Source organism: Panulirus ornatus, chromosome 33, assembly GCF_036320965.1.
Source record: "Panulirus ornatus isolate Po-2019 chromosome 33, ASM3632096v1, whole genome shotgun sequence".
NCBI classification, from domain to species: domain Eukaryota; kingdom Metazoa; phylum Arthropoda; class Malacostraca; order Decapoda; family Palinuridae; genus Panulirus; species Panulirus ornatus.
The window spans coordinates 16,391,889-16,409,662 of NC_092256.1; the positions used below are offsets into that span (position 1 = coordinate 16,391,889).

Below are 17,774 nucleotides of genomic sequence, written 5' to 3' on the forward strand. Positions count from 1 at the left end.
AGCCCCCAAGACTCACTGCGGTTCTTTTCTTCAGCAAGAGAATATAAAAAAGATCCTCATCCTGTTTGCTAGGCCTTCCACGGTCTACCAAAGCCTCCAGGGACTGCTAACTCAAGCCTCCTGTGTTTCTTCTGCCTTCGAAAGGTTAAATAGTCCCTTTTTTTCTTTTTCCAGACCCCCTCCAGGCAAGATATATGGTTCGGTTAAGTCGCCGTACCTAAACTATGAGAGATTTATATGTCTATCTATATGGCCATTCATATCTATCTGTTCCTCGAGCCTTTCCCATAAAGAAAAAAAAGATAAATGCTTAAGAGGCTTCGACGAAAATCAGCTTTGCCCCTTCTGTCGATCTCTCTCTCCACATGACGAATATGATAATCATGGGAAAGGCAGAGAGGGGATTAAACTCGGCTTCCTCATGAATCCTCGACCCTAAAGCAGAACATACTTGCGAAACCGCTCTCTCTCTCTCTCTCTCTCTCTCTCTCTCTCTCTCTCTCTCTCTCTCTCTCTCTCTCTCTCTCTCTCTCTCTCTCTCTCTCTCTCTCTATCTATCTATCTATCTATCTATCTATCTCTCTCTGTAGGCAACAGGACAGTGTCAATACTCACGTCGACGTGAACGCCTGGAAGGTCGAAGACCTGTATGGGCGGCGTGTCGGCGGGGACGTAGCGGAAGAACTCCTTGATGCCCTTATACCACTTGACGGAGTAGAGCTGGTCTCCCTCAAGGTCGTACTGGCACTCCAGTTCCACTCCCATGCCCTTGATCTCGTGCGGGGGCACGACCACCTTCTTCACGCGAAGGCCCTGGCAGCCTGAAGAGTGGAGAGGTGGTGAAAGAGAAATAAAAAAAAGATATATAAAGGTCGTCAGTAACTGAGGGAATGGCAGTACACAAAGGGAAGGAGGAGGAGTTGTTGAAGGCACAGAGTCTGATACAATGTCTCGAGGGATACAAAGGTATTTACATTAGCATGGTGTTGCCTGAGGAGCAGTGGGGTGGAGGAACAGATATGGTGAGGCTGAAGAATAAATGGTGAGGTGGAGGAGTAGATGGTGAGGTGGGGAAACAGATGGTGAGGTGGAGGAACTGATGGTGAGATGGGGGAACAGATCGTGTGGTGGAGGGACAGATCGTGTGTTGAAGGAAGAGATCAGATCACGAGAGAGAGAGAGAGAGAGAGAGAGAGAGAGAGAGAGAGAGAGAGAGAGAGAGAGAGAGAGAGGTGTTGAATCAGTTAGTTTTACAAGTGGGGGGCAATTCTTTTATGTGGGATCCATATAATCTCTAAAAAAAAAATGTCAAAAGCCCAGCAGTTTGCCCTTTGACCAAACCTTTTATCGGGTTATGTCTTTTAAGTGCAAGACTGTCATGCCCAAGGGCCGCACCGTTGTGCGTAAGGGATCGCACCGTCGTGTGAAAGGGATCGTACCGTCGTGCGAAAGGGATCGTACCGTCGTGCTAAAGGGATCGTACCGTCGTGCGAAAGAGATCGTACCGTCGTGCGAAAGAGATTCTACCGTCCTACTCATTATCATCAACCAGGGCTTTGTTTATCATTAAAGGATAACTGTAGACTTGATAGAGTTCGTCATTCGTAAAGCTGAAGCTACGCTTGATCAGCTACAGCGTCTCTCGCAAGTATCCTACAGTCTGCGTGGGGAAGGGGAGATGGGAGGCATTTGCAGAACATCTTATAATGAACGTACGTATAAGAAACTATATACATTTAGACTGAATTACCGTTGAATTAGAATGGCAGTGTATACTCGTAATGTGAATAATGAAAAAAGACTACTACATCTGGAATCATAGATGTAACATTATTGTCATCCATATCATCATTATTTCCATTATTCTCATCCTTTTGGATTGATTAAATCAACCTCAGTTTCTCCATGAACTCGCAGTGGCACAGTGCAAAGAAGCATTGTCTTCATATCCCACGAAGAAGATAATGGACCACGTTCTCAAGCTCTCGTCACTTCTCAAGTATCAAATAGCATACACGAATCATATACATACACACACGTATCATATATACTAACACGTATCTTATATATATATATATATATATATATATATATATATATATATATATATATATATTTTTTTTTTTTTTTATACTTTGTCGCTGTCTCCCGCGTTTGCGAGGTAGCGCAAGGAAACATGAGCAAGCAGTCTAACTTCGGCTACCACCTGTTTTTTCAGTCTGTCCTTAAGTCCCTCAGTCTAATACGAGGTTGCGACGAACGATCCCTCCGTCACTCTGTCAGGAAGAATGACAATGACCCCGTCCGTCAGCGCCAATACCGGCACTGATCAACCTCTCATCCCACTTCCCTCCCGCCTTCAAACACCCGCTCTTCTCCTCTCCAGTCCCACCTCGCACGACCTCCCTCCTCACCTCACACGCACATCCGACCAATAGCTGCAGGTGACGTGTAATTTGCAACTCTTCAGAACGGCCCGACGACCCGAGTGTTCTTTGCTCCCAACAGCGGCAGGAGGGCATCCGGTAAGTGCCGTGAAGGGAGTTATCGGATCGCGACATGATATCGGCCGTGTTGCGTCCCTCCCCCCCTTCAGCGTCCCGGGAGGGTCGCATTGTGGCTCAAAGTCTCCAGGGACAGAGACAGGGATTTTTTCTTTGCTATTCAATTGACCATAATGGCAATGCTATATTACGAAAGGTTTGGAAAATATAATTACGTCTGTTATTGAATTTGAGGAGTTTTGATCAACAATACTTGATAAGAGAACATCCATAAATATTTCTACACAATTACGAGTTTAGACAATGAAGGCTTTCGAAAACATAAACTCCTCTGTTAATCAGTTTCGATACTCTTTATTAACAAAAATGAATCAGAAAGGAGCTTCAAGAATTTTCCATAGTCGTGAGTCTGAGGTACGAATAGACTAATTAACATCATTAAGGGGCTCTTTAATCAATCCAAATACTTTTGGGAACAAAAAAAAAACAAACGCACAGGAGACGCATTTCCATTTCAATTAGGGTAATCATTTTCCAGTAGCAAACGTTAGCAACATTTGTTCATAACAAAATAAAACATCACAATATTAATATCTTCATAGACTTCCAATTTGACTAATGGTGATGCCGAATAGAACCTGTCGTAAAACGTGTTTTCCTAAACTGAAACTAGAATAGAAACCATTCATGATAGAAAACCAGTTTTCATCCGTTTAACAGAATAGAAACCATTCATGATAGAGAACCAGTTTTCATCCGTTTATCCTGAGGATGAGATGGCCAGGCTTGGTCCCAGTCGATCCCAAGAGGTTTTTTAGTTTCTCGCCTCATAGCTAAGAGGTTAAAGCTTTGGTTTAGGGAGAGGGAGCTCATTGCGAAGGTGACTCGTGCTTGTCTAAGTTGATGAGCGATACATTAGATAGGGGGGATCTCTGAAGACAGTTTTCTCGCAAAGGACATGGCAGTCGGGTCAAGCCTATCGAAGTTCAGTTATACATATCTTAGTTTCATTTCAGTATTATCTTCGTATTAACTTGTTTGTCGCAGTTATTCATATTCTGTTTGTGTTATCTGAGACTTCACGGGCAACTGAACGCCCAGATGAGGAGGATGAATAGGTGGGTTTGACGGTGGACCGACTGAGACGCTACCAGGGCAGCAACGCAAACGGGAGGCCCATATACCTCAGTATTGATCAATATCTCCTTAGAAATAGAATAGGTAAAGAGTGCACCGTCAGTTGCAAACTTTAACGATGAGACCCGTAATCTCAAGGGCGCTCAACTTGGGTATTTGATTTTCTGAAAAGGGGTTCATGTTGCTGACATATGATCCATCAAAAGACCAGCGTAACACCTGCGTACTTTTTTATCTCCACGCATCCGGCTTTTATGAGTCTTTATCAACACGACACAAAAGCTTCACTCAAATAACGTACCAAAGAGAAATTGTTTTCCTTTTTATCATGTCAAGCTTCAAACATATCACCGATTGAACATCATATCTGAATCAGCAAAGTAAAATCTACTTTTAGACCGTTTCAAGTGTCATATATATATATATATATATATATATATATATATATATATATATATATATATACATATAGGGAGAGAGAGAGACAGAGAGAGAGAGAGAGAGAGAAATTTAACAATGTTTCCGAATTAGTATAGCGACCCGTGTATAAATAACTCAAATATTTTTTCTTCCCCTCCATGCTTTTGTGTTCTCAATAATTCTGACGTAATCTGACCTCATTCCACCGCTATTCATTACCTCGTTTGTTTGTATATTTTTTTTTCCTCTCTTTCATTTTTCCATGAAGCTGAAACTGGACCAAGGTAACATCCACCAGTCGCTCTGATTTTTTGAGTAGCAAGTGACTAGATATAGATGTACACAGGTACATTTATGGTGACGATGATCTCTATCTATAATGGATTTATTGTTACCATTATCATTATCATTACTATCATTTAGTAGTAGAAGCAGCTCACGTCTGAACTTGAAATATTCTAAGACGGGGAAAATGTTCAGACTGAAGAGTCATCAAAGTGAGGTTACAATGGGGAGAATGTTGGGCAGATCAGGGTCAAGATATTGAGATGATGCTCTTTTGTCTCAACATTGATCTACGGGAGCCGCCTCTGCACTCGTCAATGACAAGACGAAAAAGCAGTGAAAGAAAAAAAAATCGGCCAATTAACGAAAGATATATCCGGGTGGAAAAAAGAAATATATGCCTAAGAAAAGACTCACTGCTTATGCTGAAAAGATTTTTTTTCTCCAATATTTTTTTCCCCGATTCGTTATTTTTAGTTAAGAAGTACGTGTCTTTTGTTTCTGTTTACTTTTTGAAGTTTATAGTATACTGTGGTTTGCTTATAGGATTTTTTTCTTTTCTGTTCTATGCCAGACGATTTGCGTAATTAGGATGACTGGTTCTGAGTAGCATTTTCTTTCGTCTCTCATAGATGAAATGTCATATAATTGTAAATAAAGACAGTTATACCCTTCTTCTTGTAGAGAGCTGAATGACTGCCTATGTGTCTCATATATATATATATATATATATATATATATATATATATATATATATATATATATATATATATATATATATATATATATATCTTGCTGATTGTGTAAATGTATATTTCTTCCCCTACTTTCACAGTCCAATTCTCTTGCCTTCTATTCACGCCTTCTGTTATTCCATGCTTTGATCTCTCTCTCTCTCTCTCTCTCTCTCTCTCTCTCTCTCTCTCTCTCTCTCTCTCTCTCTCTCTCTCTCTCTCTCTCTCTCTCTCTCTCTCTCATGGTGGCAGTCTACGCGGTGATAATGCCCTGTTTAACAATACAGAACACCGTTAATGGCCTCCTCTGGAGTGCTATCGGACTGGGGAATCCTCCCTCCCTCCGCCTTCCCCACCTGATTATGCATAACAGCATTTCCCAAATGAACTATGGTGATCAACCGCTCCCTTCCCCCAGCCAAGGATGATGTGAAGCCTCTGTCCTGAGTGAGAGAGCTTACTCATGGTGCAGTCGGGACACAAAGTTATTCCTTTTGAATTCGGGACACGAAGTTACTCCTTTTAAATTCGGGACACGAAGTTAATCCTTTTGAATTCGGGACACGAAGTTAATCCTTTTGAATTCGGGACACGATGTTAATCCTTTTGAATTTGGGACACAAATTCATTTCTCACTTTGGACACGAATATATTCCCTTTGCATTTTGGACACGAATAAACTCCCTCCGCATTCCGTCTGCAAATTTGCTCCTTTCGCATTTTGTTTTTTGTTATAAAGATATTTCCTATTTATCGTTTGGACGGGACACATTTGGAGAGAAATTAGTCCTTAGGATCAAGTGAGGCGAAGTATACTAGAGGAAAGACGTATGTCATTCCAGTGATCGATTTGACATTTGCTTAGAACGACCCACTCATGTGAAGATCACAGACCTGCAGTGACGCTTGTTGTTAGAGAGTTGAGGATCTTTTCCCCCTGTAATACGTTGCAGGTTCTTTTCTCTCACTGTAATCCCATGAACTCTACATGGGTCATGATGTCTTGTGAGGTTATACCACAACCTTGGAAAGCTAAAAAAAAAGAAAAAAAAAGGCCTTTGATCTGTGCTCACAACCTTAGAACGAATTCTAAATTTTTCCCGTCTTGAATTTGAAAGAACTTGAAGGATATTTCCTTGACGTAAACCCACGGGTTGGAGAAACACGGTTCCAAGTCGCGAGGTTCACAGAACTGCAGGTTCTTTCTTTTCCTCCTTAGCAAACAACATGAAGAGGGTTGGTTTGAGTTCCGAGCAGTGCAGCTGTGTGTGTGCGTGTGCGTGTGTGTGTGTGTGTGTGTGTGTGTGTGTGTGTGTGTGTGTGTGTGTCTCCTGTCATACGGCCATAACTCTAGATGGATTTATGTACAACAGGCCCACACCTTCTTCAGAGTTCCGTCATGTAGCAGAACCGTAAATCACGAGATGTTCCCTGCATTACATTCTCGTAAGACTGAATGGATTCCTTATACTGTATGCTCACTTCATCCCAGAAAGCTAGTTTTTTTTTCTTTTTTTTCATAATCCCACGGTAAGGCAAGGCGTTTGAGGTGTCGTAACCTCACAGCCACAGAAGAGAGAGGAGGTTTGAGGTGTTGTAACCTCACAGCAACAGAAGAGAGAGGATGTTAGAGGTGTCGTAACCTCACAGCCACAGAAGAGAGAGGAGGTTTGAGGTGTCGTAACCTCACAGCAACAGAAGAGGTTTATTGTACCGTAAGTCGACAAGAATGAAGAGGAGGTTGGACCCCGCGGTCAAATATTGGTGAGTTATGGTGGAAACTTTTCCCCAGTCTCTTGCGACCTTTTTTTTTTTTCCCGGGATTTTTCAGAAGTTAATAAGTTTAATTAATGTTCTAATTGGTAGGAGGTGAGGCAGGTCTCTTATAAACGGACTTCTCAAACGAAAGACACTGAGAACGTAGAGCTGTATGAGGTGCAGGTGAGAGGGAGGGACTGGATAAGGAAAAAAGGTTGATCAACGATACTGAATGAAATGTGGAACCTGATCAACGATACTGAATGAAATGTGGAACCTGATCAACGATACTGAATGAAATGTGGAACCTGATCAACGATACTAAATGAAATGTGGAACCTGATCAACGATACTGAATGAAATGTGGAACCTGATCAACGATGCTGAATGAAATGTGAAACCTGATCAACGATACTGAATGAAATGTGGAACCTGATCAACGATACTGAATGAAATGTGGAACCTGATCAACGATACTGAATGAAATGTGGAACCTGATCAACGATGCTGAATGAAATGTGAAATCTCTTTTCGAGACGTTGATAATTCTGAATGAAATCTTCAGTATATTTCTGATGCTGTTTTATTGATGGATAAGATACTAAACATCACAATATCTGATGGTATGTTAAGTCAAGAGATGAAAAGGGATTAGAATGCAATATAGAAAAAAAGTTGCGTTATAAATGAAAGACTCATAAATCAGGAAATCACAACAAATGAAAGAGATAAAGATTATATATATATATATATATATATATATATATATATATATATATATATATATATATATATATATATATATATATATATATATATATATCAGGGGGTTAGTTAAAAAAGCGAGGATATTCTATGTGATATTTTTATGAGATTTCAAACGCATTTGTCCATAAAACGGAAGCTCTATAAATGACGAAGTATATGGAAAATACGATAAGGGACGTGATATTCTTTATGTATATTTCCCTATGGCCTGGAGAGTGAGGTGAGGTCAGGAATTCACACCTAGAGAGAGACAAAAGTGTGAGGGAGGTCGTACTCGTCTTTTGTTGGGGAACCCAGACTGTGGTGGAGGTCGTACACGTCTTTTTGTTGGGGAACCCAGAGTGTGTTGGAGGTCGTCTTGGTAGAGAACCCGGAGTGTGGTGGAGGTGAAGGTCGTACCCGTCTTCTTTTTTTGCTAAAGGAACCCAGGGTGTGTGTGGTTCATGTCGTATCCATCACCTGAAGAGTGGCCGGTGGTCGTACCACGTCACCTGGAGACGCCTCAGCAAGTGGTTACAGGTCGTCGCGTCGCCTGGAGGAGAAGGAAGAGGAGGAGGAGGAGGAGGAGGAGGAGGAGCAGGAGGAGGGAAGGCAGCTTGACGAGGACTGCGTCTCGCTGGTAATGGCCTCTCCCTGATGTTCTATTGCGTGTGTCCAATCAAAAGTTTTAAGTCCCTCCCAATTCTAGTGAGAATTCTAAGAGGACTTGAAATAGGGAAATGCTTGTAGCCCCTCCCAATTCTAGTGAGAATTCTAAGAAGGACTTGAAATAGGGAAATGCTTACAGCCCCTCCCAATTCTAGTGAGAATGCTAAGGAGGACTTGGAAAATAGGGAGAACTGCAGTTCCTCCCAATTCTAGCGAGAATTTTAAGGAGGAATTGAAATAGGGATATGTCTGCAGCCTCTCTGGATTCTTGTGAGAATTCTAAGAAGGACGTGTAAATAGGGAACCCTTCAATCACTCCTTATTCCAGTGAGGATTCTTAGAAAGACGTGTAAATAGGGAAGCTTTCAGCCCCTTCTAATTCCATTGAGAATTCTAAGGAACACCATAAGATAAGGATCCTCTCTTTTCTCCATATATAAAAGTCTGTTCCCAGTTTCTTAAAAAAGAAAAGCGGATTAGAAAAAAAGAGAAATGCTTTGTAATCTCACATCCTTTTAGAGAAGAACAAAACAAATCAAACAGAATTCAGACCTTCGAGTCTTCAAGGTATTTTTTTTTCTTTTCCCTATTTCATTACAAGTGAAGTCCAGAGAAATTAACTCCCTCAGGTTGTCGGGCTTTTGTTTCCTACAAAAAAGGGTTGGAAATCAAGACTGGTGATTGGCTGGCCATCTTTTTACGTCGAATTAAAAGATAAATAAGACAGATCCCCAGAAACTTATCGTCTGAGAAATTTGTAGATCTGATTTTCTTATTTTTTTTTTAGAGAGAGAGAGAGAGACATGGTTGATAACATATATATGTTGTCAGTCCTTATTTTGAGGGAATTGAAATTTCTTTTTGAATAAGTTCAACATCTCAGCGGTGCTATTCTTTGACCCACCGAAGACAGACGTTCCAAATGATTCGATTCTGGTGGCTCTTCTTTCTTTACATGGTGGTCGTTCTTGTAGTTTTGGCCAGGTCGTTCTTGTAGTTTTTGGCCTGTAAGTCTTGTAGGTTTGGTTCATTCCCTCTTGTAATTTTGGCCCAGTCGTTCCTTCAGTTTTGGTCGAGTCGTTCTTACTATAGTTTTGGTCATGTCATTACTGTAGTTTTTGATCGTGTCGTTTTCGTATTTTGGACTATGTCGTTCTTTTAGTTTTTGATCATGTCGTTTTCGTATTGTGGACTATGTCGTTCTTTTAGATTTTGCTCGTGTCGTTTTCGTATTTTAGATCGTGTCGTTCCTTGAGTTTTTGATCATGTCGTTTTCGTATTTTGGATCGTGTCGTTTCTTGAGTTTTTGATCGTCTAGTTTTCGTATTTTGGACTATGTCGTTCTTTTAGTTTTTGCTCGTGTCGTTTTCGTATTTTGGACTATGTCGTTCTTTTAGATTTTGCTCGTGTCGTTTTCGTATTTTGGATCGTGTCGGTTCCTTGAGATTTTGATTGTCTGGTTTTCGTATTTTGGACCGTGTCGTTCCTTTAGTGTTTGATCGCGTCGTTCCTGTAGTTTCCCTGTAACTGGCTGTGTCTTTCCAGGACGTGTGGCCGCCATCGCCCGCCCGGATCATAAGAGCCAGAAGGAGATATTTCTACCGCACTTTTTAACACGAGGCAATTTTCCCGCGCCCGCCTTGGCCTTGTTAAAACTTGCCCTGTTGATGGTCCTACTGGTGACAGGTGTTTGAAACTCCTGGTGAAGTAGTGTGTGTGTGTGTGTGTGTGTGTGTGTGTGTGTGTGTGCCTCATCTCTTGGCCTTCTATATACACGTACCATGCCTTTATTACTCCTCCTATGCTTGTGCATTTGTGTATACCATGCACCTCCCACGAATTCTGTAGGTTAACGATTGTCGACCCCTTATGTATAGCGTTTACCCATCATACATTGTGTAGGTTGACGATTCGACCCCTTATGTATAGCGTTCACCCCTCATACATTGTTCAAGTCGACGATTCGACCACCTTGTGTTTAGCATTTACCTCTCCTATATTGTGCAGGTCGACAGTTCGACCTCCTGCGTTATTTACATCGGGTAGAACACAGGTCGAGGGCTCGGCTTACTTATAGAGAGAGAGAGAGAGAGAGAGAGAGAGAGAGAGAGAGAGAGAGAGAGAGAGAGAGAGAGAGAGAGAGAAGAGAGAGAGAAACATAAAAGGAGTAACTTGAGCAACACTGTGTAGTATTATTTCGCTCAAAATAAGAAAAAAAAGGCGAAATTTTACCGCGTATTATTGTTGTCCGTAAAATCCCGGATCCCGGCCAACAGTGTGGACCTGTACATCACAGGTTTCCGCAATATTCACATTTATACGCATATTAGTCCACTATATCAATTTGTTTACACATTCAGGGCTGAGCTACATTTTCTCCGCCTAATGTGCTGGGGGGCGGTGGGGGCACAATAACATTTAGATCAGTGAGGATGCGTTTAAAATGCTCCTGTATCCGTTTGTTATGGATTTGCTGATATTTTGCACCAGTTTGTCCTCTGTCGTATTTAGCTAAGGACTTTGAGATTGACTCCCCCTTGATGGATGCTTTGGTGCTTTCCTTTATAAACTGATGTTTGCCGGCCTTAGTCTTCGACGTTGGGTTTTGGTTTCGTTGTGTTCGTCTAGTTCGTGCGGGAGGGAGTTGTTTAAAGGTGGAGGTGTACTCTCTATACCCAGTAAGGTTTCCCTATGGCATGGGCTCTCTAGACTGCCTTCGCTATCTCCAATGACACCATCACAACCGCCGCCATCCACCATCACAACCGCCACCATCACAACCGCCACCATCCCCCATCACAACCGCCACCATCCCCCATCACAACCACCACCATCACAACCGCCACCATCCCCCATCACAACCGCCACCATCACAACCTCCACCATCCCCCATCACAACCACCACCATCACAACCTCCACCATCCCCCATCACAACCACCACCATCACAACCACCACCAACGCGACACACATACATCAAGAAACATTGCCAACATCACGAGCATCACCCACAGTAGACCATCAGCCATGAGGCTTCTACCACACCACGGCCACAACCACAACCACAACCACAACCACTAACAACAACAACAACACGACCACCATCACGGCCCACAGAGACCACAAGGGGCAGGTAACCAGCCGTAACTAAGAACACCTTGCGATAGCGTCTGCGCTCCCTGGTTGGGCGTAACTTGTATGCATAGGCAGGAGAGAGAGAGAGAGAGAGAGAGAGAGAGAGAGAGAGAGAGAGAGAGAGAGAGAGAGAGAGAGAGAGAGAGAGAAATGTTACCAAAAGGCAGGGCTGTCGCGTAGCGCCCACCTCAGGAAAATCTAGGGATATTTTTTTTGAGTCTTGTGAGCCACATGTGTTGTCAAGGTGTTGTGTGTGAGTTGGAGTGGCATCATGTTTGTGGTGTGTAACCCACCCGAGCAGCCTACGCTGGGGGGGTGGGGGAGGTGCGTGAGGTGTTACCGTACTCTGCCTGTAGGTGGTTACGCTTCAGTGGCCTCGCACCATACTCAGTGGACTGGGAAAGGAGTAGAATAATCGTAGTCTCTCTCTCTCTCTCTCTCTCTCTCTCTCTCTCTCTCTCTCTCTCTCTCTCTCTCTCTCTCTCTCTCTCTCTCTCTCTCTCTCTCTCTCTCTCTCTCTCTCTCTCTCTCTCTCAACGGGCAGGTAGTCACACGAACGGACCAACAGAGACATGTACACCGTACCTCTGTGGTGTTCTTCACTTCCTTTTCTCTCTTCCTCCCTCATCGCCCATTCTCCTCCTTTTCTCTTTTCCTCCCTCATCGCCCATTCTCCTCCTTTTCTCTTTTCCTCCCTCATCCCCCATTCTCCTCCTTTTCTCTTTTCCTCCCTCATCGCCCATTCTCCTCCTTTTCTCTTTTCCTCCCTCATCCCCCATTCTCCTCCTTTTCTCTTTTCCTCCCTCATCGCCCATTCTCCTCCTTTTCTCTCCTCCCTCATCCCCCATTCATCAGTAAACACCTCAGACCCCCCCGTCCAGGATGAAGACCTTGCCAGGCGACGAGTAGCAAGCGTGACTTAAAAGGCCACTGTGGACGACGACGACGACCCTGTCCTGTCCACACCATTAACGTGATTGAGGCGTTTCTTAGTCGTCAGTGTGAGAGGGAAACTTATTGGGTTGCGGCGAGAGAGAGAGAGAGAGAGAGAGAGAGAGAGAGAGAGAGAGAGAGAGAGAGAGAGAGAGAGAGAGAGAGAGTCGCCGTGAGTAATCGACGCTGGGGAAGGCGTTCCCCAGGAGGTTGTTGGCTGGGAGGTGGAACTTCAACCCACCCACGCCAGGGACGAGCTACGACCAGCAGGGAAAAACTCTCCCGGTAGAAAATGGTCTGTGTATATATATATATATATATATATATATATATATATATATATATATATATATATATATATATATATATATGTAAAGATAAGAGATGAAATGTCTTTATCGTCAAATTGCGTACATAATATTAAATGAGATTCTTTTCGCCTAGAAGCTCAATTCAAAGTTAGAAATGTATAAGAATTATAAAATATCACATAAAAGTACGACATAAGATATCACAGAATCATCTATTGCGCTCAGAAGCTGTGTGTGTGTATGTGTGTGTGTAGCTACATATGTATATGTGTGTGTGTGTGTGTGTGTGTGTGTGTGTGTGTGTGTGTGTCTGGGATTTACCCTCGGGAACGTCTTCAAGAACTTGCGCCAGAAGGATGCTCTCTCTCTCTCTCTCTCTCTCTCTCTCTCTCTCTCTCTCTCTCTCTCTCTCTCTCTCTCTCTCTCTCTCTCTCTCTCTCTCTCTCTCTCTCTCTCCTCCCCAAATCTCCCCAGCCCCCATCCGCTCCTCCCAGACCCGTCAGCCGTCCGGGATCTTCCCTGACAAGTCCCACCTATTTTTTCCTCTGTTTTGTTAGATCGCCATATTGGATTTCCAGGTGGAACGTCGGACACAATTCCCTTCTTCATTACACGATAGAAAACTGTTAACACCGGTGGGAAGAGACGAAAAAACGTGTTTTCTCTCTCTCTCTCTCTCTCTCTCTCTCTCTCTCTCTCTCTCTCTCTCTCTCTCTCTCTCTCTCTCTCTCTCTCTCTCTCTCTCTCTCTCACACACACACACACACACGTCATAGCTCCCCCCCCTCCTTTATGCTGATGCTGATTACGTTACACGTCCACGCCGCCCCCCCCCCTTCTCCCCCTCCCTCCCCACCTCTCCTCGTCGCTGCCCAAGTCATAGTCCCCACCTCCTCCTCTCCTCCCCCCTCCCCCCTCCCCCTCCCCCTTCCCCCTCCCCCCTTCCCCCCTCCCCCTCTCGCAGCACACACGTCACAGCTCTCCCCTCCCCCACCCCTCCCGCTTTCTTGCTTACGTCACACGTCTCCATCGCTCGCTTCCTATGTCGGATGTCCTCCCCTCTCCCCCCCCTCGCCGCTACCCACGTCACATATCTCCCCCTCGCTGCTGCCCACGTCACATATCTCCCCCTCGCTGCTACCCACGTCACATATCTCCCCCTCGCTGCTACCCACGTCACATATCTCCCCCTCGCCGCTACTCACGTCACATATCTCCCCCTCGCTGCTGCCCGCGTCATCTTCCTCACCCTTCCTCCCTCACCGTCTGCCTTCCCCTCCTGCTTGAAACATTGCCACATGACTTCCCTCCCTCCGTAGCGCAGTCATGAGACTCCGTTTCTAGAGCTGCGGGCAGAATGACGAGCAGCTTCTTGTGCCGGACTAAGCGATGTTGGATGAAGATAAAGGCAGCCACGGCCGCGCCAGCCAGAAAGAGGATCTCGTTTCCTCTAGATTTTGTTTCCCTAAACGTAAGAAATTCAGGAAATTAAGATTAGAGACGGATAGATAGATAGATAGATAGATAGGTAGGTAGGTAGGTAGGTAGGTAGGTAGGTAGGTAGATAGGTAGGTAGGTAGGTAGGTAGGTAGGTGGGTAGGTAGATAGATTGCTAGAGAGAGAGAGAGAGAGAGAGAGAGAGATATAGAATTAAGTCATTTGAGTACACCCACCGTCTTGCTTTAGGGAGTCTTATTCCCCCACAGAAGAGGTTTTGAATCAGGCTCTTGGTGTAATCTCTAAGTAACGCTTATGAATGGAGACCCAATGATTCTCCCGCGATTTACGGGGGCCAACCCGCTCTCCCAACTGGGATTTCTCGTGGAATATTCACGAGTCAAATATTTGTGGACGGGATAGACTCACCAGCCTCACTGTGAACTTCAGCACTCTACTGTCTCTCCGTCGGTGCTCTGAGGTGTATTCTTATTTCCATACGACCTTACGTATGTCTGTGTGAACGAGGTTAAGGAAAGAATTTCCACGAGAGAAAAGATCTCTGGAGAGTGTATGATTATTTTTTTTCTTGTAGTTTACGTTAATCTTCCTTACAGCGTGGCTGAGTATCTTGTCCAGTTTTTATCGCTGATGTTCTTTAGGTATATATTTTTCTCTCTCTCTCTCGTATCAAGACTCATGATTATTTTCCTTTACATTCGGAATCCACAAAAGACATGTTTCCCCCTGTATGGTTGTGGCACAGTCTGCCATGTCCCCTCTCCCACCTCCTGTGCCGACTCATCATACACCCGACCTGCAAAATAATACATCTTGCACCTTGCTGCTGCTCCTCCTCCCCTCCTCCTCCTCCCCCTACCAGAAATTGAAATAGTCCACTTTCAACTCGGTCTAACTTTCATCCATCCATCTATTTCCTCAACTTTTACCACCCTCCGCACGTCCGCGTTGACAACTCCATTGGCGAGCGGGCATTATGTCTTTAAGCTCCACCATCTCCACCACCACCACCACCACCAACGCCATCTCCACCAACGCCCACCCCCGCCAACGCCATCGCCAACCCAACACCAGCAACGCCATCTCCCGCCTTTCCATTCCTGGATCCCACTTCATGATGTGGGACTTGACCATTTCCTTGTGTCATTCCTCTTATCTTTTTCCTCAGAGTTAATCAAACGTTTTTCTGTTTCTTCCTTCTCCTCCTCCTCCTCCTCCTTCTTCTTCTTCTTCTTCTTCTTCTTCTTCTTCTTCTTCTTCTTCTTCTTCTTCTTCTTCTCCTCCTCCTCCTCCTCCTCCTCCTCCTCCTCCTCCTCCTCCTCCTCCTCCTCCTCCTCTTTCTTCGTACTCGTATTCGTCTTTTTTTATTATTAATATTTTCTTCTTCTTCTTCTTCTTCTTCTTCTTCTTCTTCTTCTTCTTCTTCTTCTTCTTCTTCTTCTTCTTCTTCTCTCTTAATTCTTTGGTCATTCTGGTGGCTGGTTTGTGTTGATTTTCCTTGCCTTATGTTTACTTTTTCTCTTCGTTGCCTTGTTTCTTTCTCTTTCTTCTTGTCTTTAAGGGTTTTGCCTTCCTGAGGAACCTCAAAGAAAAGGAGGAAGGGGGGAGGGGAAAGGATGCTGCCTCTGGGAAGTAAGTGCCACAGGGAAGTGCCTGGGAACTCCACGAAGGGGCACTTGCAACCATCCCCCCCCCCCCCCCCACCTCTGGCACCATATATTAGCCAGCATAGAAAACGTGCTTTATCTTGAAGGATCGCCCCTCATACAATATTAGGCCTTCGTGACGCTATTAAAGTGATGTATTCACCAGCGAAAAATGCAGATCCCCCACCCAACCCTCGCAGACACACACACACACACACACACACACACACACACACACACACACACACACACACACACACACACACACACACACACCACCCCTTTAGTGGTGAGAGAAAAGTTGGTGCGGATTTAGGAAGTCAGATGTGTGTGTGTGAGAGAGAGAGAGAGAGAGAGAGAGAGAGAGAGAGAGAGAGAGAGAGAGAGAGAGAGAGAGGCGCAGGTAGGGAGGGAGAGAGCACGAGATATGGACAACCAAGGGAGTATGTTTCTAATGAAGAGACTGTAGGGTTAGAAAGTTGAAGAGTAGGTCACAAGAGTTGAGAACTCCTTGGAAAAAGTGGGGTAAGATGGGTCTTAAAGCAGCTTGGTCTAGTGTCCCTTTTTACGATAAGGTTTTTCGGCCTCGGTAATCAGCATTTTCGATGGCCTTTTCGGGCCATTTTCACACAGCCATTTAGAAAGAAAGGTCCATAAATATATGTGTGAAACAAACTAAATGTGAAATGTTGATTCTCGTGAGTTAATCCCTTGAACGCGACGGTACGACCCTTGAACACGACGGTACGACCCTTGAGCACGATGGTACGACCCTTGAGCACGATGGTACGATCCTTGAGCACGAAGGTACGACCCTTGAGCACGACGGTACGACCCTTGAGCACGAAGGTGCGACCCTTGAGCACGATGGTACAACCCGTAAGTACGACGCTACGACCCTTGAGCACGAGGGTACGACCCTTGAGCACGACGGTACGACCCTTGAGCACGACTTTACGGCCCCTTGGCGTAAAGTCATGCTCAAGGGTCGTACCATCTTGCACAAAATCCCTCAGCCACCTCACCTTCGCTCACCTCATCATTCGTCAACAGACCTCACAGTGTCTGAACACAAACTCACATTTCCAATATAGACCGTATAGAAGCCTCATTTAAAGGTCACAGTGACTACAAAATATCAGAATATATATATATATATATATATATATATATATATATATATATATATATATATATATATATATATATATATATATATATATATATATATATATATATATATGCAGCTTGTTAAACAATTATTTGAGATAAGCTGCTCGAAATTCCACAACTCAAATATCAGGTAACTTAAAAAACATCACGGTGTTATTTGACTGAATAACACTTTTTTTTTTTAGTAAATGTGGTTCGGGTTCAAGTGTGTAACAAGCCACTAATTAGTGCTCTGTCGTCTATTCTCGACGCTACCTCGCCCATGCGGGAAACGACGAACATTTGTTTTGGTCATTATCCTTGCGATACGTATTTTCTAAACCCCTCATTTTCTTAGGAGTGCTTGTAAGGAGCCTGCACGAAAGACCTTCGTAGTGTCCGACCTTTACGTTGTCTCGCCACGACGCTTACTAGTTTGTGACTGACTGCTGAGGGAATATAAGTGCATGGTCTTCGTCCCGTGCTTTGTGCGTTGCTTGACGTCTTGTATCTGTCTGAGCAGCTGGAATGTTGAGACGCCGGGTGTCTCTGATAATGCTTGAGTAAACTTACTGTCTCCACCAGCCGTTTCTCCCTCGCTAAGGCTGGTGAGGTGGTGGCTTATAGCGTGAGACTTGGGTTAGTGGACACAGCTTGTTAGAGTTGCGTAGTGACGGAGCGAGAGAGAGAGAGAGAGAGAGAGAGAGAGAGAGAGAGAGAGAGAGAGAGAGAGAGAGAGAGAGAGAGATAAGACGATGGTGATGGTGGTAGTGTAGCTCCCACATTACTTAGTTATCAAGGAGTTCACGACCTCTCTCTCTCTCTCTCTCTCTCTCTCTCTCTCTCTCTCTCTCTCTCTCTCTCTCTCTCTCTCTCTCTCTCTCTC

General features: G+C 44.2%; 1 protein-coding gene across 1 annotated transcript in view; it reads right to left on the bottom strand.

Moving 5' to 3' along the window:
• LOC139759496 (uncharacterized) overlaps positions 1–17,774 on the bottom strand; it is a 198,060-nt gene that overhangs the window by 81,602 nt on the left and 98,684 nt on the right. The window contains exon 2 of the mRNA XM_071681677.1: positions 616–821. Coding sequence (XP_071537778.1) covers positions 616–821 — 206 coding nt within the window. The remainder of the gene's footprint in view (positions 1–615; positions 822–17,774) is intronic.